The 27,224-nt window shown below is 60.3% G+C and overlaps 2 protein-coding genes across 9 annotated transcripts in view; both read left to right on the top strand.

Moving 5' to 3' along the window:
• The window catches only part of SCLY (selenocysteine lyase), a 30,067-nt gene extending 15,592 nt beyond the window's left edge, over positions 1–14,475 (top strand). For 2 of the 4 annotated variants that reach the window (XM_027967134.2, XM_027967129.2), the window contains exons 5-12: positions 521–648; positions 830–994; positions 2,048–2,154; positions 8,226–8,262; positions 10,801–10,884; positions 11,406–11,505; positions 12,764–12,839; positions 13,544–14,475. In XM_027967134.2, the coding sequence (XP_027822935.1) occupies positions 521–648; positions 830–994; positions 2,048–2,154; positions 8,226–8,262; positions 10,801–10,884; positions 11,406–11,505; positions 12,764–12,839; positions 13,544–13,697 (851 nt within the window). In that variant the 3' untranslated portion in view covers positions 13,698–14,475. The other 2 variants (XM_060398792.1, XM_042244408.2) reach the window with 2 other exon arrangements.
• Positions 14,476–14,591: 116 nt separating this feature from the next.
• The window catches only part of ESPNL (espin like), a 33,547-nt gene continuing 20,914 nt past the window's right edge, over positions 14,592–27,224 (top strand). For 2 of the 5 annotated variants that reach the window (XR_006058861.2, XM_042244351.2), the window contains exons 1-5: positions 17,684–19,615; positions 21,227–21,295; positions 21,937–22,119; positions 26,453–26,584; positions 27,153–27,224. Coding sequence is in view for 4 of the 5 variants with exons in the window: in XM_042244351.2 (XP_042100285.1) it covers positions 19,559–19,615; positions 21,227–21,295; positions 21,937–22,119; positions 26,453–26,584; positions 27,153–27,224 (513 nt within the window). In the remaining variant the exon portion in view is untranslated. Of the gene's footprint in view, positions 15,189–15,455; positions 15,804–16,396; positions 16,569–17,000; positions 17,192–17,683; positions 19,616–21,226; positions 21,296–21,936; positions 22,120–26,452; positions 26,585–27,152 lie in introns of those variants that run through there. The other 3 variants (XM_042244365.2, XM_042244360.1, XM_042244355.2) reach the window with 3 other exon arrangements.

The following is a 27,224-nucleotide window of genomic DNA, read 5'->3' as shown; positions in this document are numbered from 1 at the left end:
ATTCTGGGCATGGCTAAGAATTCCTCGTCCGCAAGGTGCTGCCCATGTTGAGAAATATATCCATTCTCTTGTTTCAGTGGGATCTTGAGGGGGAAGCGGGTATGTCACCTTCAGCATTTTGCACCAGAAACCTGGGCTTAGTCACCCTGCCTGTCTTCCACCTGCAGTAGCAGGGGTCTAAGCGCCGGGGCAGTGCTGGGTACAGGAGGGGCTTAAGGACGGCTGGGTCAGTGCCGAGTGAGTGAGGGTCATGTTGCTAGCACCTCAAGATGCTCTTGTGAACTAAGGTGTCTCAGCTGCTCACAGGCCCCTCAGCAGAGAACAGAGGGTCCCCAGAGAGACCCCACCACTGAGGCTCATTGGTGAAGCCTGCAAGCCACTGTCTGTGGGCCTGGTGACAAAGAGTGGCTCATATTCCTTCAGTCTTCTGAAACTTCACAATAAATTGCTTTTTCACTGTGTCCCGATCCAGAGAGGAGGCCTTGTTGGGCTGACCTCACGTTTGTGTCTTACTCCTCAGAGGTCACCTTCGTCCCCGTGTCCAAGGTGAATGGGCAGGTGGAGGCTGAGGACATCCTGGCGGCTGTCCGCCCGGCCACGTGCCTGGTGACCATCATGCTGGCCAACAACGAGACGGGCGTCGTCATGGTGAGTCGCTGTCCTCCTGGGGAGACTGATGGGGACGTGGGCTTCTGGCCCAGCCTCCCCTTTTCCTCCATTCTTTAGTCTGGGAACTTCCGCCGCACCCTTGCTCATGGCTGCTCGTTTCTTTGACTCCGGCTCTGTGGAATCAGAGTGACCCGCCCGCTGTCTGCTCTCCCCTCTCCAGCCGGTGCCTGAGATCAGCCGGCGAGTCCGAGCCCTGAACCAGCAGCGGGCGGCAGGGGGGCTGCCGGAGGTGCTCGTGCACACGGACGCCGCCCAGGCCCTGGGGAAGCAGCGCGTGGACGTGCGGGACCTGGGCGTGGACTTCCTGACCATCGTGGGTCACAAGGTTCGTCTGCCTGACCCCCTGCCCTCCCGCAGGGGGGCTCCTCAACACCCGTGAGGCTCACCCCTGAGCAGAGCCCAGGGCACCACTCCCCCTCCCTCACCTGGCATGCCCGGTGTGCCCACTCAGCAAGGCCCTGGGTCGAGGTGCCAGGCGGGCTGTGGAGGGGGTAGAGGGAGGGGTTTGAGGAGGGAGGGGGTCAGGGGGTCAGGGGGTGGTCTCAGGTGGGCTTAGCCCGGGAGTGAGAGTTCTCTACAGCTTCCCAGGTGGCGCAAGTGGTAAAGAACCTGCCTGCCAGTGCAGGAGACATAAGAGACGCGGTTCAATCCCTGGGTTGGGAAGATCCCCTGGAGGCGGGCACGGCAGCCCACTCCATATTCCTGCCTGGAGAATCTCATGGACAGAGGAGCCGGGCGGGCTGCAGTCCATGGGGTTGCACAGAGTCAGACACGATTGGATGACTGAGCAGCTGCAGAGTATTCTCTGCACTCCCAGCCCACCCCCACCCCCACCCAGGGACGGAAGATGCCAGGCTCAGCAGTGAGGGCTTGTCTAACCTGACTCACAGGGCAGCTCAGACAGCGAAGGTGTGGTTTTAGCGACCCTCAGCTCTAGGCTGTGCTGAGGAAATACTAATAGCAGTAAAGACCCTTCTGAAGCTCTTGTGTCTCTCTCCAGCAGCCAAGAGAACCGGGAGTATTTTTAGTACTTTCTTCCCAGCTGGTTCCCAAGGGAGTGAGTGTGCCCACCTGACATGCCGGCACGTAAAACTTCTCCCTAACGAGGCTGTGAGAGCGGGAGCCGCCCACAGGATAGCCCTCAGCCACCTCTGGCTCCAGCCCATCCATCAGTCTCTCCTGTGGCAGGCAGGTGCCCTCTGCCCCTGAGCTGGGGCCCAGCGTCCAACACCTGCCCCGCACCCGTGCCTGGACGGGTCCCGGCCACGAGACCGCAGAAAGCAGGGCCCTCATATTACATCTCCATGTCCCTCCCAGCACGTGCAGGAGAAAGTGCCCGAAGGTTCTTGCTGGATGAGTGTCTGGCTTTTCCTTTCAGTTCTACGGCCCCAGGATCGGAGCGCTCTACGTCCGAGGGCTTGGTGAACACACCCCTCTGTACCCGATGCTGTTTGGAGGCGGACAGGAAAGGAACTTCCGGCCAGGGTAAGGCAGGAGGTGACCGAGCTGTCTGGGCACCGGCTGTGCCATGTGTGTGCAGGGCGGCGGCCCTCCCGCCTCTTGGAAGTGCTGCGATAGAGCCTCTGCTGATCCAACATGGCCCCACTGGCTGGCACTGCACTTGGGACCCACGCACACACCATCTTGCCGGAGAGGGTTCAAAGCAGATGAAGGAATCTGTCTTGTGGCTGCTTCAGTGCGTCAAGTTCCTTCTGTTATTTGGGCCCAGCTGACAGTAGAGGGGCAGCTGCACCCCGCCCCAGCGCCGGCTGAGATGTGCTGTTCCCCCTGACTGTGGGAATGCGCAGGGCCACAGGGGAGCATCTGGCTTCCTCTCCAAAAGCTCCTGTGTCCTCAAGACTTGCAGGCAATGGGGGCGGGGCTAGCACCACACGTGTTGTCAGAAACATGATAACAAGAGGGAGAGACCAGACATGCGCTGGGTCCCTGGCATTTCTTTTGCCTCCTTTAATCCAGAACTAGAGCAGAAGAAGCCAGCAACTCAGAAACACCAGTAAGGGCTGATAAAGAAAGCCCAACTAGCCCACTCTCCAGGTGGGGGCAGGGAAAGGACACCCTAGCAAGACGGAGGGCTTCTAGACAACGCGTGCTGTCTTCCAGCTGTCACCATGGGCACCTGCCTCCACCCACACCTGCACCACGGAGGTGCCAGGGGCCCCAGACTCCCGCCCACACACACTGTGACAGGAGCCCACCCCCTCCAGCGCCAGACAGGGCCCAGTGAGGAACCAGGACGTCTGTCCCGCCACAGCAATGCGCCCCCACCATGGTGTCAGCTGGACCCCATGGGGACCCTGGGCCTCAGCCCACACCCGTCACCGGCAAGGTGCCTGCTCCTCTCAGGTGTTGACCTGGACTGAGCTGGGAGCCCAGACGTCTGCCCCTGCCTGGCGGTGATGAGCAGGGTCAGAAAATGCCAGCTACTACAGAAGGGTTAACAAACATCAAGAATCATAAAATAACATACAGACACTGAGGTTTTAGTTAAAAATTGCTCATCGTACTGAGAACCGGAAAGATCTTAAACCAAAGAAAAGAAACTCTCAATAGATGCCGACACTGAAACGACAGAGATTGCCTCTCTGACAAGAGGTTTCAAGGCAAAAACGATGAGATGCTTTAGTGACCAATCATCAACACACCTGAAACAGAAGAAAGTGTCAGCAAAGACGAAGAGGCGCAAGACTGAAATTTTAGAACAAACGATTTCAACAACCAAAGAAAAAAGGCCGTACGCAGGCTCACCAGCAGAATAGGGACAACAGAAGAAAAGACTCGGTCAACGGAAAGAACAGAATTAACCAATATGAAAAAGAGAGAGGAAGTAGACTGGAAAAAATTGAGCAGAGCCTCAGAGACCTGTGGGACCAATAGAAGATCTAACATTCATTTCGCTGAGGTCTGAGAGGGCGAGCAGAAGGAGGATGGGAGGAAAAAGAACTTGGCAAAGAGACAAATTTGGAAAGAGACAAATTCAGAGATTCAAGAAGCTGAACAAAACCCAACCAGGGTAAACCAAAAGAAGTCTAAGACACAAAATATAAACTTCCATAAATGAAAGACAAAGGAAAAATCCTCCATAGAGCCAGAGAAAAAAATAAACAACTCCTTACCTATAGGGAAAAAATAATTCAAATGTTAGTGGATTACTCATCAGTAACCACAGAGGCCTAAGGAAGTAAGGCAAAATTTTCCAAGTGCTCAAAGAAAAGGCCTGTCAATCAGAGTCATGTCATCCAGCAGAAATATCCTTCAGGAACAAAGAAGGAATCAAGATGTTTTCAGATGAAAGAGAAAATTAACAGAATTTGTCACCAGAAAACCTTAATGCTAAAAACTACTAAAGAAGTTCTTTATACAGAAAGGAAACAGTAAAAGAAGGAAACTTAGAACAGCAGAGAGAAAAGAGCTTGATAAGCAAGAATATAGGTAAATAAAATAGACTTTCCTTCTCTTGAGTTTTCTCAATTACGTTTGATGGCCTAGGCAAAAATCATAGCACTGTCTGATGTGCAGGGGGCTTCGCTAGTGGTCCAGTGCTTAAGAGTCCACCTGCCAATGCAGGGTCATGGGTTTGATCCCTGGTCCAGGGAGGTCCCACATGCTGTGGGGCAACTAGCCCCGCGCGCCACAGCTCCTGAGCCTGCATGTTGCAGCTACCGAAACCTGCACACCCTAGAGCCCTGCTCGCGGCAGAGACACCGTCCCAGTGGGAAGCCCGAGCGCTGCGGCAGAGCGCAGCCCCTGCTCCACAAGAGACACCGTCCCAGTGGGAAGCCCGAGCGCTGCAGCAGAGCGCAGCCCCTGCTCTCAGCAGAGACACCGTCCCAGTGAGGAGCCCGAGCGCTGCGGCAGCGCGCAGCCCCTGCTCGCGGCAGCTGGAGAAGAGCCCCTGTGCAGCAACAGAGACCCGGCACAGCCAAAAACAAATAATTTTTTTTTTAATGTAAGTGGAAAAAATATTTACAATGATTATTTTATGAATGGGGAAGAATAACAGATATATAAAGAGGTACATTTTCTATTCTTTACTTGAACTTCTGAAAATTGCTTAAGTAACTCACAGAAAAATAGGAAAAAGGAAACAGGGAAAAAAAATAGAACAAACCAAAAAAATAAAATGGCAAACTTAAGCCTGAACACCAACTATTACATTAAATGTAAATGGAATAAATGTATCATTAAAAGGCAGAGGCTGGCAGAATAAATTTTTGAAAACTGATCTAACCATATGCTGTCTCTAAGAAACTCACTTCAAATATAGCAAGTTGGGGAAAAGTGTATCATGTAGATCTTAATCTAAGGAAACCAGGCCTGTGTACATAACATTAGCTAAAGGAGACTCCAGAGCAAAGGAAATTACCAGAGGGTGAAAGGAATAGAGAGTCAGTTCCCCAAGGAGACATGGCAACCCCAACGTGGATGCACTAAACAGCACAGCTTCAAAATGTGCAAGGAAACAAAGCCTGAACTGAAAGGAGAAGAAGACAAATCCACGAGTACAGATGGGCACTTCAACACCCATCCCTCAACAGTGGGGAGGACGAGTAGACAAAAACCGGCCAGGATGCAGAGGAACTCAGCAGCACCTACCAACAGGAGCCAATCAACACGTCTGGAACTTTCCACCCAACACCGGTAAGATACCCATTCTTTTCAAGTGCCCCAGAATATGCACTAAGATAAGTCATATTCTGTACCTTCAAATACACCTCAGCACATTTAAAGCACTGAAATTACACAGAGTGTTTTCCTTAACCACAGTGGAATCAAACTAGAAATCAATAACAGGAAGATAATAAGAAAATCTCCAAACACTTAGAAACAACCCACTAATGAGTAATCTGTGGGGCAGATTACTGAAATGAATGGAAATACACTTACCAACATCTGTGGGACACAGAGGGTGGCGGAGGGGAAGCCTACAGCACTGAGTGCACGCCAGACAGAGGGGAGCGTCTCCGGTCAGCGAGCCCCCACCCGCAGCACCGGGAGCGCAGAGCAAGCTACCCCAAAGCAAACGGAGAATTCAGTGACAGAGACGCGAGCAGAGGCCAGTGAGACTATGGACAAAGATCACTTTTGAAAATCAGCGAATTGAAGATCTGGCTCTTGGAAAACATGGATAAAATTGACAGACGTTTAGCAAGACTGACAAAAAGAGAGAAGAAACAAATTGCCATTATCAAGAATGAAACAAGATATCACTGTGGGCCCTAGAAGAGCCCACAGAATAAAATTCTTTTTATTATCAAAACGAATAAAGGAATGCTACAAAGAACCTCACATACATGAATTTGTTATGAAGAGTAGACTACTTCATCAAAAAAATATAAGCTACTGTAATTCCCCTAATATGAGGTAGCCTTTCAACGTTGGTGCTGGAACGCTTAGACATCCACAGGTAAAGACAGACATCAGCCCATGTCTCACACCTTATAGAATGTAACTGAAAATAGAGCATGAACTGAAATGTAAAACATAAAACCGTAAAAATTTTAGGAGAAAATCTTCAGAACCTAGAGCTAAGCAAAGAGTTGTTAGACTCGGCACCACAATCATCCATAAAAGGAAAAGTTGATGAACTTCATCTAAACTTTTGCCCTGAAGAAGGCTTTGTTTAGAGGATAAAAAGACAAGCTGCACATTAAGAAAAAATGTTTTCAAATGACAGATCCGCCAAAGGGCTGGCACCTAGAATACAGAAACAAAAACTAAATACGCAACTACTATACAACCTAGGAGTTTCATTCCTGGACATTTATCCCAGAGAAATGAAGACTCGTGTTCACAAGCAAAACCTGTACCCAGAAGTGTTTAGCAGCTTTATTCATCACAGCCACGAACTGCAAGCCACCCAGATGTCCTTTAACAAGCAAGCAGTTAAACAAGCAGGCCAGGTGCCTGCTATGGAACTCCTGTCAGGGCTGAGGAGGAAGGAACCACGGACACACACAACAGCCCGGAGGCACCTCCAGAGGATTTTGGCGAAGGCGAACCGCCAAGCCCTCCAAGTTATGAGCTCTGTGACATCACTTACATGACAAAATTTGAAACGTCCTCCGGGGCTAAGGAGGGAACGGGGCCGAGGGTGTGGGTGATGAAGAGTGGGCGTGGTTAGCGAAGGGAGGGCCTTCGCAGCAGTGGCCATGTCTGCGTCTGGTCAGTGTCCAGGCTGGGACTCTGGCCTGCAGTGCTAGAAACTGAGTTCAGGATACACAGAGTGCCTCTGTGCTGTTTCTTCCAGTGACATGTGAGTCTATGTTCTCTCAAAATAAAAAGATTAATTAAAAGGGAAAGGAGGGAGAGAGGGGAAACAAAGGAAGAAGGAGGACATCCCTGGTGGTCCAGTGGTTAAGACTCCACCTCACAATGTGGGGGACATGGATTCGATCCCTGGTCGGGCACTGAGATCTCACATGCCACAGGGCAAGTAAGCCCACACATCACAGCTCGAGAGTATGCGCCCTGACAAAGATCCCACGTGCCACAAGTAAGATCTGACGCAGCCAAATAAACAGATACTAGGGAAAAGGTAGGGAGGGAAAAGAGGCGAAACAGCAGCTGTGCCAGAGTCTTAGGGCAGCTCCATGGGTGGACAGGTGTGGGAGCAGGTTTGCATTGCTCTGGGTAGGGGTGGAGTGCTGGGGCGAGGCGGGGGGTGCGGGGCTGGGCTCATCCCAGGTCAGACCTTGAGCGATGCGTCAGGCCCAACCCTGTCGTCCTACAGAGGAGCGTGACATTAGAGGTCGCACAGCCCTGGATGGAGCCCAGAGCCCCTGGCTCTTCCCAGTCCACCCCGCCCCACCACCTCCAGATGTCAGAGCCCGTCTCAGGGACAGACCTGACCAGGAAGCTTGTCCAGGCAAGGCCAGTGGGACCTGGTGTCCTGCACCGTCTGTGCTGCTCACCTGAGTCCATTCATCTTGCTCTGTTAGTAAACGAGCAGGAAACAGCTCCAGAGGTTTAAGAGGACTTTATTTAGCCAAAGCGGAAAGTTAAGTTACTGTTCTGGTTTTTCCTGAAATGGAGTGAAGCGTTGTAGTTTTAGTTAGATCAGCACGAGGGACGGTTCTCCTGTCCCCTCCTGCACAGCCATGCATGTTCCTGTGTGCACACACACACACAACACCCCAAATCTCTAGTCACCAAAGATCCACCCCGTATTACAGCTGAGAGGCTGCAGGGAGTGGGGTGGGGACTGAGTCCCTGGAGCTTGGCCGGGTTTGGCAGGGGCACCAAGGAGACGGGCTCTGGGGCCTGCGGCCGGAGGGGGGTTTCTCGTGGGGAGGGTAAGGGTCCAGACAGAACCGTCACGTGGCTGGCCAGCGACAGCCAGGGCAGACTGCCCACGGTGCACCGCATCTGCCTCAGCCACGGAGGGCGTGGGGGCTGGCAGCTGCCCTCGTGGAGCAGAGGTGCTGGCATCACTGTCTTTACTCCAACACCTGACTTTCATGTGGCTGGGATTTCTTCCAAGGGTGTTGGTTAATTACTCTGCGTGGAAACGGGACTGAATCCTTTGTCTCTTACAGGACAGAGAACACCCCGATGATTGCCGGCCTTGGGAAGGTAAGCCCTGGGGACCTCGGATGGATGCAGCTCGCTTTGTGCGTCAGTGTGCAGGGGAACCTCAGTCTTCCTCCTGCGTCTCTTCCTCACTCTCACCCCATGTGCGGGGACAGGGTCCCCACCGAGCGGACCTGTGGCACCAGCCAGGGGTCCTGCAATTCAGCTCCATCCTGACACTGTCCACCCTCAGGATGAGGTCTTGGTCCCACAAGACCCCCCACCCCCGAAAACTTCAGATGCCAATTGTCACCTGTGCTTGTGACCAACTGGCTGTGAATCTGAGGTTCCCACGGCCCACTCCTCGAGTTCAGTGAGTCTGCTAGAACAGCTCACAGAACTCAGAGGAACTAGACCACTGACCCCAATAAACAGTTTTTCATGAAAGGGTGTGATAAAGGACACAGGTGGACACCCAGAAGGGCAGGATGTGGGAAGGGGCGTCCATGCCCTTGCCAGCAACACCCCCGCCCCCCACCGCCCGCAGCACCTCTGTGCTCAGCAACCTTGAAGCTCTCTGAAGCCATCCTTCCGGGGTATAGTGGAGGCTTCGCTCAATCATTAACTCCGTCTCCAGCCCCTCTCTGCTCTCTGGAGGTGGGGCCGGGGCACTGAAAACCCCATGCTTCTAATTCCGGTTCCATGACCAGCCCCCACCTAGAAGCCCACCCAGAATCACCTCATTAGACCAGGAGGCACTCCTGTCATCCAGGAAACTCCTGGGACTTGGGAGCTCGCATCAGGAACCAAGAGTCCAAGGCCAAAATTAGAATAACGGCAGCCCCCTCCTGCCATGGTGACTCTGGAGACTCCCAGGCCTCCATCCCAGTGCAGGGCCAGGGCAGACCAGCGGGCACATTCTGTGGGCTCACAGCAGTTTCCCAGCCACTCCAGTAGGCGGCCCGGGCTTCAGAGAAGGTCACATTTGGGACCCCAATAAATGGGCCAATGTCTTAATAAGAGAAACCTTGAATTTTATTTATCAACCTGGAGACATGCTTTTTAGGATCCGTGGAGTGAGTTTCACATGCCTAGCATTTGAAAGGAACAGACTCTCTTCTCGAGTCTTCTAACATAAAAAACAGCGACATCATTCCTGCAGGTTTGCTCCCGCCTGGTCCTGCAGCTCGCCGCAACCCCCCCAACACCCCCCTCAACACACACACCTCGCCCCCTCCACCGCCACCCCCCACCCCAGGCCTGAGCCTGGCTGCCCCTCCCCTGAAGATGGGGGCACAGTGCAGCCTCTTAAGGAGGCTCCTTCTGAGGACCAGACGGCGGCCTAGCAGCAGCCTGCCCCCCCCCTGGCCACACGCAGCCCCTCTGACCCTGCTGTCACTCGGGGCGGGGGGCCCACCATTGTCACCCCTCGCCCAGCCTGGACCCCCCACACACTGCTCGCCTTCCCCGGGAGGTGTGTGTGTCCTCACCCACCAAGGCCAAGTCCAGGCCTCCTGGCGCTCTCCGCCCCTTCCCCACGCGCCTGAAGGCAGGCCCCTCCTGCTGTCGCCCCCTTCCCACCTCCCATCCCCGTGCTCCCCTTCCTGTGTCCTCCGCCCCGTGGAGTGGCCTGCATGCGTCCCTCCGCTCCTGAGGCCTGGTCTGCTGCGTGCTCTGCTCCCCTGAGGCCTCAGAGAAGGCCCCCAGTTGCCCTGTGACTTCCAGAAGATGTGGGGCCACTTCTCCGCCCCCGGCCCAGCCGGGCACCTCTGCTTCCTCTCCCGTCAGCCTCCTCTCCTGGCCTGGTGCTCACCCTCCACCCCCCACCCCGGGGCTCTGACGCTGGCCTGGGCTCCGGTCTTCCACAGACCCTGATCTCCGGGGAGACCCAGGTCCCCACCAGCTTCCTCGTCCCTCAGCATGTCCTGCTCTCTCCTCGAGGTGCCACCTGCCACCCAGGCTCTTGCTGAGAAACCCAGGAGGTGCCCTCAGTCCTCCCCGTCCTCACCCCACACCTGACGCGGCAGCTGGTCCCATCCATCCAGCCTCTGCCACAGATGAAGACCTGCCCCTTGTCCATAGCCTCCACTGAGTCTAGGCCAGGCCACCCCCACCATTTGCATGGATGCCTCACGCATGCTCCACACAGCACCCAGCTGTGAACACACAGATCAGGCGGCTCAGACCCAGCTCCAGCATCCAGGTTTCAGCTCAGAGCCCGCCGTCGTTAGGCCTCCGGCACCGTCCTCCTGCTCACAACGCTCCAGGAGCACTCGCCCTTCCCTCCTCGGGCCTCTGCCCGGAGCGCCCTTCCCCGGGCTCTGCGCTTTCTTCACGGCACCCACCCGAGGGCAGACATGACCGCTTCTTCCTCCGTCCTGTCCGTCTGTCTCTAGAGTGGACCGGGAGAGCCTCCGGTCACTGACTGGGGACTCCGCAGGGCCCCAGGCATCAGGAAGCCTGACAGCTGTCAGATGCCAGTCGACAAGTGAAGGGCAGGCAGTCGGAGGCGCCGCCACCTCTGCCCTCAGGAAGCAGCACCTCCACTGCTGTCTGGCCCCCCCGCCCCCGACATCACCCCACACCCTCCTGTGTCCGCAGGCAGCCGAGCTGGTGGCAGAGAACTGCGAGGCCTACGAGGCCCACATGCGGGGCGTGCGCGACTACCTGGAGGAGAGGCTGGCGGTGAGTGCCCACGCCGCGCCCGGAGCCTGGACCTCCAGGGGGTGTGGAGGCGGACCGAAGCATACCAGGGACAAGACACTGGATGCTCCTGTGAAGATCCAAGTGTGCTCAGAATCTTTCTCTTCCAATTGACCTTCCCCTTCACACTCAGTCTCTCTGAGTATTATAAGGAGATACTTACGGATAAAATAATAATTCTCTGGGGCTCCCCTGGGGCTCCATGGTAAAGAACCCACCTGTCAGCGCAGGAGATGTGGGTTCCATCCCCGGGTCGGGAAGACCCCCTGGAGAAGGAAATGGCAACCCACTCCAGTATCCTTGCCTGGAGAATCCCAGGGACAGAGGAGCCTGGCAGGCTACAGTCCATGGGGTCCCACAGAGTCGGAGAGGACTTAGCTACTAAACAACAAGAAAAAACAATCATTCTATGTGTCGAGGGTGAGGCTTTGTTTTCCAGAAAGTCTGAAACAGTTTTGAGGAGGGGGGCTTTGAAGACATGACACATTTTGTGCATTTTTCAGGCTGAATTTGGTGAGAGAATCCATCTGAACAGCCAGTTTCCAGGCGCCAAGCGGCTCCCCAACACCTGTAACTTCTCCATCCAGGGACCCCAGCTCCAAGGTGAGGAGGGGGACAGGCTGGGCGGTGCCGGGCCCGGCTCAGGCCATCGGGGGGCTGGTCGGGGACTGAGGGCAGGATCGGCCCACCGGGCGCTGTCCGAGGGGCTCTGATCACAGCTGCTGACCGGCTCAGGGCACTGAGACCGCGGACGCAGAGGTCCTCAGCAGCGGCAGGGGCCCATGCCAAAGATGGAAGGGAAGGTCAGGTGAGCCAAAGGTTAGGCCTCTGGGCCCAGCTCTGCTGCAGTTTTTACAGAACGCTGTGAGAGGGTGAGGGAAGGAGAGGCGAGCTGCTGAACCCTGGCTGGGGGTGAAGCTGATGTCGGTGTGCGGGCCTCCTCAGCTCCTGCCATCGCCGCCTCCCGGGCGGAAACCCTGGGGCTCAGGTTCGGGTCCAGATGACTCGTCCCCCAGACGCCCGAGTCACTGAGGCTGGAGTCCAGAGCGCGGAGCATCCTGTCTGTCTGGGACGGGACTCCAGGGGCCTAGAGAACACCAAACTGCAGCTCAGTTTTCACTTCCTAGCTGAGGTGGTTGCCTCGAGGGCCTCCCGGGTCTCTCCGGGGACGGGCAGCATGTTTGGGCCATGCAGGAGCCCTGGGGCGGCCGTCGCTGGACTGCACGTGTCCTCTCTGGAAAGGAGGCTGTGGGAGGGGAGTTCCTCTAGTACCTTTCCCCCTTTTCTGGGGCAGACTTTATATTCCCTGAGGGCCTGTGTTAATTTAAAGCAGACAGGCTCCTTAAATCAGCTGTCACCGGTGTGGTTTTTTTTTTGGCCACACTGTGTGGATTGTGAGATTTTAGTTCCCCAACGAGGGATTGAACTCGGGCCCTGGCAGGGAAAGAGTGGGGTTCTAGCCACTGGACTGCTGGGAAATTCCATCAGTGTGGTTTTTTTTTAAATCTCCATGCTTGTGAAGGAAGAAGGCTTAAGAAAGCCTTAACAAAGGCAGCGTAACAAAGGCAGCTCCCGGTGTCTCCACTGTTAACACACAGAGACATCAGGATGGACGTTCTTACCAGGCCAACACAGCACTCAGCAGGCGGCTGGTCAGGATGCCAGCCTTGTCAGGATGCCGCACCCTCGAGGCTGGTTTCAGGAGGAGGAGGCGGCAGGAGGCAGCACTCCCCTGGGTCCCACGGTGGCCTCCCACCCCGCGGCCAGAGGGGCCTGTGCCCTGGGACTCGCCAGGTGGCAGCAGGGAAGAGAGGCTGCGCCGCCCGGCCTGCCCTCAGCGGCCTGCGCTCTGTCTCCCCAGGCCGTGCGCTGCTGGCTCAGTGCCGGACGCTGCTGGCCAGCGTGGGGGCCGCCTGCCACTCGGAACTCGGGGACCGGTGAGTACTCCGCACGGCGTGGCTTCAGCATCTGGGGTGCGTCCCTGTGCCAGGCGCCGCGGAGCTCTGCAGCCTGGCAGGGACCAGGGTTGAGGGGGCATCGCAGGCGCTCCGGAGGGCTGGGGGTGCTGGGGCTAGCCCTGGAGATGGGGCAGCATCTCAGTATGGGGCAGGGGGCAGGCTGGAGGCCCAGGGCCTCAAGACAATCAGGAACAGATTTGAGTTCCAATTGCTCCCCCTGCCAGGAGCAGGCAGAGACAGGAGGGGCTGCTGTGGGGGCTCAGGCCCTGGGAGCAGCCTGGTGGGAGGAAGGGAAGTGGGTCTGTTTCCTTGCGGGAGGAAGGGGGGAGGGAGGGGGCCTGCAGGTGGGAGGGGAACCGGGTGAGGCAGCCTGTGCTCTGGAGAGAGCAGGGCTGGGGTCCTGACAAGCAGGGGCCCTCACTCGAGGAAGGCTGGGGCTGTGGGAGACCACACGCCACTGACCAGGGGCCGCAGCCTCCGCGGTGCAGCAGGCCAGCCCCCAGCCTCAGCAGTGGCCGCGCGGCCCCTCTGAGAACCGAGCCCGTTAAACTCCATGGGGATGGGAGGCCTCTCCCAGGGAGGGGCCTGTGGCTGTCTTCAGGGAGACACCACCTCCCCCCTGCCCCACCGCCCTGGCAGCATGGAGAGCTGAGTCCTGCGGGCTGACCGGCTCCCGCCCGCAGGCCGTCCCCAGTGCTGCTGAGCTGCGGTGTCCCCGTCGACGTGGCCAGGAACGCCATCCGGCTGAGCGTGGGCCGTAGCAGCACCCGGGCCGAGGTGGACCTCGTCGTGCAGGACCTGAAGCAGGCGGTGGCCCGGCTGGAGGGCCAGGCCTAGTGCCCACGGGAGCCCCCTCCCTGTGCTGAGGGCCTGGCGCCAACACCACCGCCCCACGGCACCCAAGGAAGGGGAAACGCCGTGGCCGCCTCCCTGCTCCCCTCTGGGAAGAAGGGAGAGCTTGTCATGGGCACCCCCTTCCTGGAAGGTGGCATTTTTATCCGAAAGATAAAATCCTAGCATTTGTCACCAGCTGCTACCACGAACATAGGAAGCGTGATTTTCAGGGGCTGTTCTGGCCTCCCCACACTTGTCTGCAGAGAGGGCAGTGTTGCCTCACCCCAGGACCCTCCTCAAGGCCTTTCCAGAAGCGGAGGCTGCTGCGATCAGGCCCCCTCCCCATGGGGCACCCCGCACTTCCTGCCCTGCCCATCCCCCTGGTCACCTGCCGGTCCCTCGGCCATCGGCCACTGGGCGCCTCCCCACCGCCCGGGGTCCCTGCCGCCCCTTCCCTCTGATCACGTGCTCAGGGTTTTGGCTCCTCTGTCAGCCGCAGGCGCCCTGTGTTTGGGTCATCCCCAGGGCGGGCAAGCCCCCATCCCTCATGCCCCTTCCCTCCCAGGTGTATTCGGGAGGATTCTCGGATCCCCACAGATGCCCTGTGGTGTCTGATTCACGTCAAATGTCATCTGTGGAGACATTTACATAGGAGTGATTTTTTTAATTGAACAACACATTTAATGTGTGACTGAAAAGGGCAGAGAACTTCATGACGACACTGAGGAAACAACCGTCAGAAACGAGATGAACTAATAGAAGATGCCGATCTTGTTTTGTACCTTGTGTTGTTTTTCTAGTTTCTGCTTTGTTGGGGGCACCAGGCGTCCGTGCCTGCTGTGGGGGTGGGGCCAGGCCATCCGGTCACGGAATAATCCCACGTGATCTCCAGGACTTCAACTTGAGACTGTGTCTGCGGGAGCCCCACAAAGCAGCTCCCTGACATGAGAGCATCCAGCGGGCTCCAGGCAGAGGCTGGGGTGCCCCGAGTTCACCAGCAAGCACTGTGGGTGTCCAGCCCCACTGCAGATAACAGCCTGGGAAAAGACGCTGGGCAGCTCTGAAAAATGAGCTTGGGACCATGAACCCCGGTCCCTGTGGCTGAGGGTGGGCTGGGGAGGGGACCTGAGACCCTCACCCTCCTCTCAGAGGCCTTCCTGTCTGGTGCCAGGCCCTGTGCCCATCACTGGTCTGCAGAGCCACTGCTGCCCAGAGGTGCGTGGAGCCCCCAGTGCCAGCTGAGGCCAGGCTCCAGGAAAGCGTTCCCAGGGGGCAGCGGGCCTAGGTGCCCATGGGTGACACAGCCCAAACGCTTAGACTACAGCACCTGGTGTAAGACGCCCAGAAAGGGCTTCACTTGGATGGGTCTGCCCTCCCGGGAGGAAGGTCTCCCAGGCGGCCTCTGCACAGCCCACCACGGCCCTCGGAGGTTGTCCCCCACCCGGAGGAAGCAGACTCTAGGGAGCTGACTGCTTCCTGGAAAGGACATTAACCGTGAGTACCCACTCGATGTGGGAAGTCCGTCCCAGCCCTAGATCCACGTGAAGGGGAGGCATGGTCCAGCCATAGGGCAGTGCCCACCGCCTACCCGAACCTGATGTGGGCCCTTCCCCTGCTCTGGGTGCCCCAGGAGTGGCTGGGGCAGGGCTGCAAGGCCCGGTCCCCAAGGCCTGACCCCCTCCCACCCCCGCCGCCTCCCATCTGCCCTGTGCACGCTTATCGGGTAACCGGAGCTGCGAGCTGCGTCCCATCCTGAAACAGGAAGCCCGGGCCTGCATGAGCCTCGGACAGCCAGCCGGGCGGCTGGGGTGGATGATGGAGGAGCAGCGGGCGTTCACGGCCGCCAAGGACGGGGACCTGCACACCCTGGAGCAGCTGCTGGAGGCGGGCACCCTGGGCCAGCATGTCACCGACGCCCTGGGGGCTGGCCTGGTGCACCACGCCGCCCGGGCCGGCCACCTGGCCTGCGTGAGGTTCCTGGTGCAGCGGGCCAAGCTGCCTGGCAACCAGCGGGCCCACAATGGGGCCAGCCCCGCGCACGACGCCGCAGCCACCGGCAGCCTGGCCGAGCTGTGCTGGCTGGTGCGCCACGGCGGCTGTGGGCTGCAGGTGAGCGGGGCGCAGCAACGGCAGCTGCAGGGTGTGGGGCCCGGGTCCACAGGGAGGCGCGAGCCGAGAGCCAGGTCTGGAGCCCAGGCTTCCCCAGGGCCCTGGGCTGCTGCTCAGGGGTGGCGGCAGTGGGGGGGGATGGCCACACGACTCCCACAGCACACACAGTGGCCTGTCTCCACCCCACGCCCTCCCCAGCCCCAAGCAAAGCCCTCGGAAGCCATGGACACCCCCTGAACCACCTGGTATTCCCCAAGGCCCAGCACAGAGCAGCTCCTCGTCCTTTCACCCAATACCCCCACCCAAGAGCAGCTGGCCTTGCTGGTGGCGGGGGCCGGGGGGGGGGGGGTCTCCTGGGTCTCCTTCTTATCAAGCCTGATCCGTGGGGCCTGCTTTCAAAGGGTCTAGAAAAGGGTCGGGGCAAACAGAATCCTAGCAGGTACCGGGGCTCAGGAGGTGCTGGCCCACCCCGGGTGCTGGGGGACCCCGGTGGGAGCTCCGGGGCTCAGTGATGGTCTCCCTGCAGACATTTCTCCTGCCCGCCTCTCCCTCTCCCTGTCGGCCCAGTGGGTGTGGGCAAGCAAGCTCTGATGGAGAGAGGAAGTCCTCCCGGAGCCCAGAGAAGCGCTGGGTCCCCGGAGAGGGAAGACCCATGTGTCACACAGCCTGAGTGTCCAACAGCCGCAGCCCCGCCGTCCTCAGCGGCTCTTCCCACAGCCCCAAGGGCGGGAGCAGGGCTGGTCCAGAGCCCGGGAGAACACCCAGGTGTGCTGATGCCCGTGATGGAGAAGCGCCTCAGCAAGAGGACTCGGGACACAGGGTGGGCGCTGAGTGAGGGCGGAGCAGAGGCCCCTGGACCACCCCTGGACAGGCTGCCAGCCCTGGGCGAGCAAGCTGAGCTAGTGGTGCCTCCCCGACGGAGAGCAGAGAGCGGGAAGGGCGGGACTGCAGCCTGGAGGGGGCTCGCATGTGCAGGACCAGGGGTTTGGACCCAAAAGCCCTGACTGGTCCCGGCCCTGCTGCGGACTGGGAGCCGGTGGCCTGGCTCAATCCAGGAGACCCCTCCGCACCCCCGCGCTGGAGCCAGGTGGAGGGGTGGGAGCTCTGCGGCGGGTCCGCGCGGTGCGGTCCCAGGCGGCTGTCCGGCAGGCCCGGTCCGGCCCGCCGCCCGTTCACCGGCCGCCTGCGCCTCCGTAGGACCAGGATGCGTCGGGCGTCTCCCCGCTGCACCTGGCCGCCCGCTTCGGACACCCGGCGCTGGTGGAGTGGCTGCTCCACGAGGGCCACGCGGCCACGCTGGAGACCCTGGAGGGGGCCTTGCCGCTGCACCACGCCGCGGTCAGCGGGGACCTGACCTGCCTGAAGCTCCTGACCGCCGCCCACCGCAGGTGAGGGGCTGCGGCGCCGCCTGGCGGGGTGTCCCGGGGGCGCGGGCTGAGGGGAGGGGGCCCAATGAGGGGAGGGGAGGGAGCGGGGCCCGGGAAGGGGAGGGGTGGGGGAAGGGGAGAGGGAGGGGTGGGGAAAGGGGTGGGGGAAGGGGAGAGGGAGGGGTGGGGGGAAGAGGTGGGCGGAGGGGAAGGGGGCGGGCCTCAGGGGAGGGCTGGGGGAGGGGTGGCGGGACCCGGGTGTGGACGGAGCGGGGAGGGGAGGACGAGGGGGGAGGGGAGGGGAGGGCGAGGGGGGAGGGGAGGGGAGGGCGAGGGGGGAGGGGAGGGGAGGGCGAGGGGGGAGGGGAGGGGAGGGCGAGGGGGGAGGGGAGAGGAGAGGGACAGGCCCCGGGAGGGGCGGAGGGCGAGGCCTGGAGCCAGGGGCGGGCGGAGAGCAGACCCGGGTGGGCTCGGCGCCTGAGCGGAAGGTGAAAGCCCGGAAGCTGCTTCCGCAGCTGGAGCAGAAGCGCCCCTGCAGGCTCAGACCGCGCCCGCGGCCTGGTGGCGTCTCAGGGGCTGACGTTCCCCGCTGGGCCGCGAAGGTCACCGCTCACGCGTCCGGAAGGGAGCAGAGTGAGCCCTGGGCTTGAGGGCAGTGAGCCCCCCAGGTGGGGACCTGGATTCTCCCTCCACACGCCCGGTCCCACTGGCTCGAGTCGGCGGATGGGCGAGGCCGACAGGCAGGGAGGGGACAGGCCCAGCTAAGGGCCTGCTGGCCCCCGCCCCTTCCCCGTCCTGGGCCCGGCTGCGGTCCTGGCCCCACGGAAGACACCCGGGCGTGTAACTGGCCGTCTGGGGGTGCGGCGTCTGTGGCCTGCCGCAGCCGCCTGTCCGCAGGATGGCTGTCCTGGCTGGGAGAGGGACTCTGTCCACCCCTCACCTGAGCTGGCCTTTCTCCCCAGAGCCTCTGACCACACTTCTCCTGCGGGGCTCTTGTTAGCTGGCCGCCCGGCGACAGTGCTGCCGTTCCTGGGCTTTCCCGTCCCGACCTCTCCCTTCCAAGGCCTTTAAGAAAGGCCTTTGAGACTCGCTTCTGCCTGTCTTCCCCAAACAGTCCACACCAGCTGCCCAGGGCTGGCCGGCCACAGGGTGTCTCTCAGACTGGCTGTATTAGAAGTTCGGTTCAGTTCGGTTGCTCAGTCGTGTCCAACTCTTTGCGACCCCATGAATTGCAGCATGCCAGGCCTCCCTGTCCATCACCAACTCCCAGAGTTCACCCAAACTCATGTCCATCGAGTCGGTGATGCCATCCAGCCATCTCATCCTCTGTCGTCCCCTTCTCCTCCTGCCCCCAATCCCTCCCAGCATCAGAGTCTTTTCCAATGAGTCAGCTCTTCGCATGAGGTGGCCAAAATATTGTAGTTTCAGCTTCAGCATCATTCCTTCCAAAGAACACCCAGGACTGATCTTCTTTAGGATGGACTGCTTGGATCTCCTTGCAGTCCAAGGGACTCTCAAGAGTCTTCTCTAACACCACAGTTCAAAAGCATCAGTTCTTCGGTGCTCAGCTTTCTTCACAGTCCAACTTTCACATCCATACATGACCACTGGAAAAACCAGAGTATCAGAAGTACTTTCTGCCATTTGAAATCCACGTGATTTCACATTAACACACACACAAGCACAGGGACAGCCCGCTGCCCATGGCCCACATGCCCAGGGGCAGAGACCACAGGAGCCCGAGAGGAAGTCTTTTTCAACAGGGATGGGGTCCGATTTGGGGGAGGGGGCTCCCGCTCCCTGCAGGGGTTCAGAGGGGACAGAGAACTCACCTGACCCCGTGACCACATGGAGGCAAGGCAGGATGCGGAAACCTGACTACCCTACCCCAGTCTGTCCACACGGGGGGCCTGAAATACGGATGCCGGCGAGCGCCGGGAAGGACTAGTGTCCTGCTCACAATGGTCCCTTGCACGGAGCAGGCCCCGGGTCCCGAGGTTCCCTGAGCCGCCCACTGCGGGACCTGCTGGGCCATTCACCCTAAGAGGAGACCCCTGCCGGCCAACCCCCGGCGGCGCGCACAGCTTGAGGGCGAGTTGAGGGAGCTGGATTCCATGGGGTGCGCACAAGCTGGGCGGATAGTGGGGGGCCGCAAAGAGCCAGGTGCCGGGACACTTCGCCCAGATCTGGGTCCTAGGTCGGAGCGGCTCCCCGCGACCCCCGGCCGAGCGCGCTCTGAAGCCCGGCCTCCCCCGCAGCGGCGTGAACCGGCGGACGCGCAGCGGCGCCTCCCCGCTGTACCTGGCCTGCCAGGAGGGCCACCTGCACCTGGCGCAGTTCCTGGTGAAGGACTGCGGCGCCGACGTGCACCTGCGCGCCCTCGACGGCATGAGCGCGCTGCACGCGGCCGCCGCCCGCGGCCACTACTCGCTCGTCGTCTGGCTGGTAAGGGGGCGCCGCGTGCGCGCGCGGGCCGTGGGGGGCGTCCGCGGAAGCTGGCCCCTGCTCCCGCCTAGCAAGCGGGCCGGCTGGGGCGGAGGCGCCACGCCCTGGGTCTCGGATCGCACACAGGAAGTTCGGAGACCACCGGGTGGTGGGCGGATCAGATGTGCCTGCGGAGCCTTAGAGCACCCACGTGCCAGGCCCAGTCTAGGGCACAGCGGGGAGCTTCGACTGGGGGTGGCCGTGGGCTAGACCCGCCCCTGCAGGATCCTGGGGGTATGCAGCACCCCCTGCGGGCTCTCCCGACCGCCCCCCCCCAAGGAGTCCTGGTGAGTGTCTGGGTTCTCAGGGTAGGCAGCCCAGGCAGTGCCTGGCCCTGCTGCTTGGCCACTTGTCCATGCCCGGCTACCCAGACCCTGGTGGGGAGCCCCACAAGCCCCAGTCTTCTTCCCTCTGGACCCATGGAGGCACCATCTGGGCCTCTTTCCAGAGGGAACACAGAGTGACCTAGATGGGGGAGGATGCTTTCTTAAGACTTTTTTCAGGGCTGGGGACTTCCGCCTCCGTCCTGGAAAACCAGGCCTGTGCGGTGTCCGGGCGCTCTGAGGGTCTCCATTATGGAGAGGGTCTCCATTATGGAGAGGGTCTCCGTTACCCGGTCAAGGGTCAGCGTGGGGAGTCTCTCCCTGGAGGGGGAGATGGACAAGAGGTGGCTGAGAAGGGACTCAGTCTGGCTGCTCCGCTCCTCGCGCCTGGCACTTGGTGAGAGCTGTGGGGTGCTGCGTGAGGGAAGGAGTAATCTCCTCTGGCCTCCCGCCACACCACTCCCCTTGGCTTCAGAAGCCCCCAGCAGTTGACTCCGGCCTGCCTTCACCACCGCCTCTCCCAGGCTGGCCCTTCGCCCCTGGAGCACCCGCCGGCACCCACCTTTGCACCGGCTGTGCCGCCCCCCAGCTGCCCTTCTGCAGCTGCCCTCACCGGGCCAGCCCCACTCTCGGGAGAAAGCTCCCAGCGTCGGCCCCGCCCTGGCCCTCGGCTGGAGCTGTGCTTCCACCCTCTCGCCTGTAGTTCAGATGGTGAACTTCAGAAAGGTGCCTGTCCCCAGACCTGGACTCCCAGCGCTGCGGGAGCCTGAGTCCTGGCCTGGTCTGGCCGCGGGGCGCAAAGGCAGCACGTGCTTAGCACACATGGTGGGAGTGAGTCGGTGGGACGCGCGGCGTCTCAGAGTGGTGGGGGTGCCCAGGGGCCGGGGGGGGGGGTGGCAGGCAGGTCCACACAGCGCCTCCCCCGCCCCCGCCAGGGCAGCCTCACAGGGGCTTATCCCAGGAAGAAGCAGCTGTGGCCGAGGGTCCCAGGGCCAGAAAGGCTCTTCCACATGGGCCTCCCCACCCTGCCTCCTGCAGGATGGACCACAGGCAGGGGGCGCAGCATCCAGCCTGGCTGACCCACTCAGGGCTGGGGCCCTGCTCCCCTGGGGGAGCTGGCTGATAGGAGGCGCTCTCCTCCCAGCATGCTGTCCTTTTTATGACAGACACATTTGAATGTCAAATCAGCCAGCATTTGGCTGCAGTGCCCTGGGAATTAAACCACTGAAAGGTTATCCCTTCCACATAGGAAACACAGCAGGCCGTTCACACCCGGTCACATCCTTGCTGTTCTCCTGGCCTCGGCTTCATGGAGAAGGTTGGCTGCGTTCAAAGCAGTAAGAGGGCGAAAAAGGGGGTGATGCCACGTGCACCGGCCCTTCCGGCGGGAAGGTGGAAGAAGAGCCCCTTCTGGCCTCGGGCTGGCAGGGGTCACGTGGCTGCCCTGGGGGCACGCGGTCCAGGCTGGGGGCCACTGGCCAGAGCCCACGGGTGCCCTCACAGCGGGGCCGACGAGGGCTGTGAGGAGGGCTGGCCGGAAGGTTGCCGTTGGGATGGGGCCCAGGCCACAGCGTGCTGAGGAAGGCTGGCCAGGGCCTGCCCCCCAGCACCCTGCATCTTGGTGCTGAAGCTGTAACGGTCAGGATGCAAACAGGCCTGGTGCCAGGAGGGCCTCCCTTCGTCAGCAAACACCTGTTTACTGGCCTGGGGTGCTGCCCAAAGGCGTTCTTTATTTGAAGTGGGAACGCCCCTGGGGGTGTTCAGCTTAAGATCTGGGCTGGGGCAAGTTTGGGGGCTGTGGAATCTCGCAGTAAAACCACCAAGCTTGCTGCCCCCTGGCCCAGGCTGCCCGGGGCACACAAGAGGAGCCCGCCCTGTCCCCAGGGGCCCCTGCCCCGAGGAGGGAGTGGCTGCCCCCGTCCGGCCTCAGCTGGCCCTTCCCCCTTCCTCTGCCCTCAGGTCACCTTCACCGACGTCGGCCTGACAGCTCGGGATGACGAGGGGGCCACCGTCCTGCACTTCGCCGCTCGGGGCGGCCACACGCCCATTCTGGACCGGCTCCTGTTGATGGGCGCCCCCATCATGAGAGACTCCTGGGGGGGCACCCCCCTCCACGATGCAGCGGAGAGCGGGCAGATGGAGGTAAGGCGCTTGGGGGCGGGGAGTGGGCAGAGGAGCCTCTGGGAGTTGGCAGTCCTGGACCACTTCCTGTGAATGAGTCACCGAACCCTCAACACAACCCTATAGGATACACATTATTAGCCCCTTTTACAGACAGGTAAACCGAGCCCCAGAGGGGCAGCCATTGCCCAGGATGCAGACTCAGACTCAGATCTCTCTGGGAATAAAGCCCACGCTCTGCCCTCAGCGCGGGACGCCTCCCTTCGCTCAGAGACTCCCTGGGTGCCAGCTCAGGGGTCAGTCTTCCCGCTAGTCCTCCCAGGAGGGGGTCTGCTGGCCCCCTGCTCTGAGCAGCCTGGGAGCAGAGCCCCGTGGAGGTGTGAGGTCAGCCCCTTCGCTGTGATCCAGATAAACCTAGGGGCGCACGTGGCCCAGGAAGCAGCATTGGGAAACCTGGAGTAGGCAGGGTCAGCGTTCCGACACCTGAGGGCCAGCCCCGGGAGTGGACCCGGCCGTGAGCCACTGGCCCTGCACTGGCGCCACCTGCCCACAGGCCTCTTGCGAAGGCAAGGCCACGTCTGAGTGGAGTGCACCCGAGGCGAACACGTGGGATGACTCCTCTGCCCGCCCGCCCCAGAACCACCCGGCAGGGCTCCAAAGTGGGTCAGTGCATCCGCAGCATCTCCTGGATCTTCCCAAGGCGTTCCCACAGCCCCCGGATCAGCTGGTCGCCGTCCACGCAGGCCCCGGAGAGGCTAGTCGAGGGGCAGGGGTGGGTGTTTTATCGAGGTGCAGCCCAGTATCCCATTTTGGACTTCGGTTCTGGACAGCTGTTTCCCGCTGGAACCTCAAGTGTTCCTGGGCCCAGGTGGCCCATGAGCAGCACAGGGCAGCCACCCAGAGTCCCAGGAAGGCACGCGGTCCTTTTGATAAATCTGAGAGAGGCATGATGCCCAGCAGCAAGGCTGAATACTTCTTCCTGACTCTCAGGAGCCTAGGGGCTCCCTCCTGCTCCTGCCACCCCCCCCAGCCACACCCCCTCCTTTCACCCTGCAGGCCAGCATTCAGCCCTGTGGGCTCACCGAGCAAATGATGGGGGTGGCGTCCAGAGGGGCCTGGGGTGGTCCCTGGTGTCCTGTACCCGAGCAGATGGTGAGGGTGGCATCCAGAGGGGCCTAGGGTGATCCCTGGTGTCCTGTACCTGAGCAGATGGTGGGGGTGGCATCCAGAGGGGCCGGAGTGGTCCCTCATGTCTGTACCCGAGAAAGCGGTGGGAGTGGCATCCAGAGGGGCCTGGGGTGGTCCCTGGTGTCCTGTACCTGAGCAGACGATGGGGGTGATGTCCAGAGGGGCTGGGATGGTCCCTCACGTCTGTACCCGAGAAGGCGGTGGGGGTGGCATCCAGAGGGGCTTGGGTTGGTCTCTGGTGTCCTGTACCTGAGAAGGCGGGGGGGGGGCGGGTGGCGTCCAGAGGGTCCTGGGGTGGTCCCTCATGTCCTGTACCCAAGCAGATGATGGGGATGGCGTCCAGAGGGGCCTGGGGTGGTCCCTGGTGTCCTGTACCCAAGCAGATGATGGGGGTGGTGTCCAGAGGGGCCTGGGATGGGAGGCCGCGGGTGGCTGGAAGGGCCCTGAGCCAGGGTGATGTGGCTCAGACAGCATCCTCCCCCTACCAGCCACGGCTTGCACAATCCCGAGGGTGGCCGGAGCAGCGCCCTGCCAACTTTATTTTTAAGCAGCATCGTCTTTTTGCAAATGAAGTGTTCTATAGGGGTCCAGGGGGTTCAGCAGATAAGCCGAGGGTTCTTGAGGCCCTCACCCTGCTCCCTCGGTGGGAGAGGAAGGGAACCCAAGCCTCAGAGCTGAGAGCCGCCCTCCTTCTCCGTCCTTGTCTGGCAGGAAGCCCTCGGCCCTTGGCTGTGCTGGGTCTTCCTTGCTGCCCCCCACCCCTCCAGCTTCCTCCGCCTGTGGCGAGTGGGAGCGGGTCCTCGCCGGGGTGCAGGGCCTTCCCATCATCGCGGCGGCGCCTCTCTGCAGGCCCGGGCTCTAGCGCTTGCAGGCCTGGGCTCTAGCGCTTGCAGGCCTCAGTACCAGCAGCACTTGGCCTCGGTACTTGCAGCGCACAGGCTTAGTTGTCCTGCAACATGGTCTTCCCAGACCATTGGACCCACGTCGCCCTGCCTTGGCAGGTGGGTTCGTAACCACTGGACCACCAGGGAAGCCCCACGATAGCTTCTCCATGCCATCTACTCTCCAGCCTGTCCAATACCCGTCTCATATCCATGTCTCTGGTTGTGCTGTAACCAGGACAGAAGCAGAGTCCACACGTTATTGATCGCCTTTTGGGTATTAAATTTGTCAACAGTTCCGGAAAATTATGATCATCCAGGAAACATGATCACCCCACGCTACTCTGTATTTTATTTAATTTTATTTTTTTGTGAATTAATTTAATTGGAGGCTAATTACTTTACAATACTGTAGTGGTTTTTGCCAGACATTGACATGAATCAGCCATGGGTGGACATGTGTCCCCCGTCCTGAACCCCCTCCCACCTCCCTCCCCATCCCATCCCTCTGGGTCATCCCAGTGCACCAACCCCGAGCACCGTGTCTCTGCATTGAACCTGGACTGGTGATCTGTTTCACATATGGTAATATACATGTTTCAATGCTTTTCTCTCCAATCATCCCACCCTCACCTTCTCCCACAAAGTCCAAAAGTCTGTTCTATACATCTGTGTCTCCTTTGGCATCTCACATATAGGGTCATCATTACCATCTTTCTAAATTCCATATGTATGCGTTAGTATACTGTATTGGTGTTTTTCTTTCTGGCTTACTTCACTCTGTATAACTGGCTCCAGTTTCATCCACCTCGTTAGAACTGCTTCAAATGCATTCTTTTTAATGACTAAGTAGTATTCCATTGTGTATATGTACCACAGCTTTCTTATCCGTTCATCTGCTGATGGACATCTAGGTTGCTTCCATGTCCTGGCTGTTACAAACAGTGCTGCGATGAACACTGAGGCACACGTGTCTCTTTCGATTCTGGTTTCCTCGGTGTGTATGCCCAGCAGTGGGATTTCTGGGTCATAAGGCAGTTCTATTTCCAGTTTTTAAGGAATCTCCACACTGTTCTCCATAGTGGCTATACTAGTTTGCATTCCCACCAACAGTGTAAGAGGGTTCCCTTTTCTCCACAGCCTCTCCAGCATTTATTGCTTGTAGACTTGTTGATAGCAGCCATTCCGACTGCCGTGAGATGGTACCTCATGATGGCTTTGATTTGCATTTCTCTGATGATGCCCACTCTGTATTTTAAAATAAATTCTTATTTTAGAAGAATTTATAATTGTTTCAGATTTGTAGAAAAACGGAGGCACGGGCACAGACCGTTCTGCTCAGGTCCACATCTGCTTTCCTGCCCCGGCTCACAGCCACCCGCTCTGGTGGCCGTCACCGCGGTGAAGTCCTCCTCTCCCTGTCCCCAGGGCCGCTGCCCCAGACCCATCTAGGCTCAGGCCCCACACCACAGTGCCCCCCGCTCCACGCTGCTTCTCTTGTGACCCCTGCCCCCAGGCTCTAGATAGACAGCGCGCTCCTGCGGTGCACACCCCCGCCACCGCAGCCTCCTTCACAAAGGGCCTTCACAAGCCCAGTCTCCTCTCGCTTTCCACGCTCCATCCTCTCCTCTGCTCCCTGCTGCTGAGCCTCCCGCCTTCCTCTCCTCTCGGTCCCGGGGGCCCAGCCAGGAGGGAAACTGGGGGCCCAGCGCCGGCCTGACCCAGGGAGGGGGCATGTGAGGCCAGCGCAGGAGCCGGACGGTCAGAGATGGAGACACTGGAGAGGGAGTGAGGACCGCCGGAGCTCACCCTGGGCCCGGAGCCAAGAGGAGGGCCTTGTTGAGCACCAGGCCTGAGCGGGAGGCCAGGGAGCAGGCCGGGCGAGGCGGGCGAGGGCACCGCCCAGAGACCTGGGGGCGGAGCCGTCTTTCTTAGCCTCTGCACCCCAGTTTCTTAGTGTGAGAATGGACACCCCTACAGGAGTTGCTGTAAAGATGGAAAGCGGCTCCATATTTAAACCCAAGGCCTGGGCTACAGGGGCAAAGTCAGGGTCGGGTGGCCTGGCTGGGATCCCACTGTGCCGCCTGCTTACCATCTGGGCCCTCAGCTAGCCTTCGAGCGAGGGCACCTGGGGCTCCTACCCCGGATTCGGAGTGCTGATGCCTGTGGGACCCCATGCTGCCAGGAAGGGGCGGCCTGGGTCAGGTGGGGGCTCAGGCCTTGGTGGCTCAGCTTGAGGGGTGCAGGGAGTTGGCGGTGGTCACATGTCCGCCCCCCTCCTGCAGTGCTGCCAGACCCTGCTGTCTCACCGCGTGGACCCCGCCCTGCGGGATGATGACGGCTACACGGCTGCGGAGCTGGCGGAGTACCACGGCCACCGCGACTGTGCCCAGTACCTGCGGGACAGCACCCGGCCGGTGAGCCTCTCGGCCCCTTCCCTCCAGGGCCCCCCTGTGCTGATGGCAGGGAAGCTCACCTGGACACTGCATGGTCGGGAGGGAGCAGGGGAGGGCCTGGCCCTGGGCTGTGAGGGGGCCGGGGCTACAAGGGGGACCAGGGCTGGGCCACGGCTGGAGCTCCGCTGAGGTCTGCCCGCCACCCAGGCCCCAGAGCCCAAGCTCACGCTCAGGCCAGACGGCTGGGTCAGGCTGAGGACACCCCGGGGTGGGAGTGGGGTCCCAGATCCTCTGGTGGGTGTGACCCCAGGGGCGGGCAGCTCTGTGCAGCCCAGAAGGGGACAGTTTCGGGGGGCTCCCATCTGGGCACGTGACCTCGCCCAGCCCCGCCTCTGCAAGGGCAGGGACCCCGTGCACCCGGCCCCCCGGCCCTTGACGGGCCGCGCGTGCTTGCTGAATCAGTGGAGCAGTGGGCGTGCAGCTGTGCAGGGGGGAGCCCAGCAGCTCCGTCAGCGTGGGGTCCAGGCCCCCCCCCCAGTGCCCCCCCGCCAGGCCCCGGGCAGTGACTGACTCTTGCCAACCTGCACAGATTTTGCCGCAGTCTTCTGTACTGGCCACCCCTTCCGAAGGTGTCCCTGGGACTGGCTGGCCCCCACCTCAG

The sequence above is a fragment of the Ovis aries genome, chromosome 1 (genome assembly GCF_016772045.2).
Source record: "Ovis aries strain OAR_USU_Benz2616 breed Rambouillet chromosome 1, ARS-UI_Ramb_v3.0, whole genome shotgun sequence".
Taxonomy (NCBI): Eukaryota; Metazoa; Chordata; class Mammalia; order Artiodactyla; family Bovidae; genus Ovis; species Ovis aries.
Note: the sequence above shows the minus strand (reverse complement) of the source record. Positions and strands in the feature narration are given on the sequence as shown.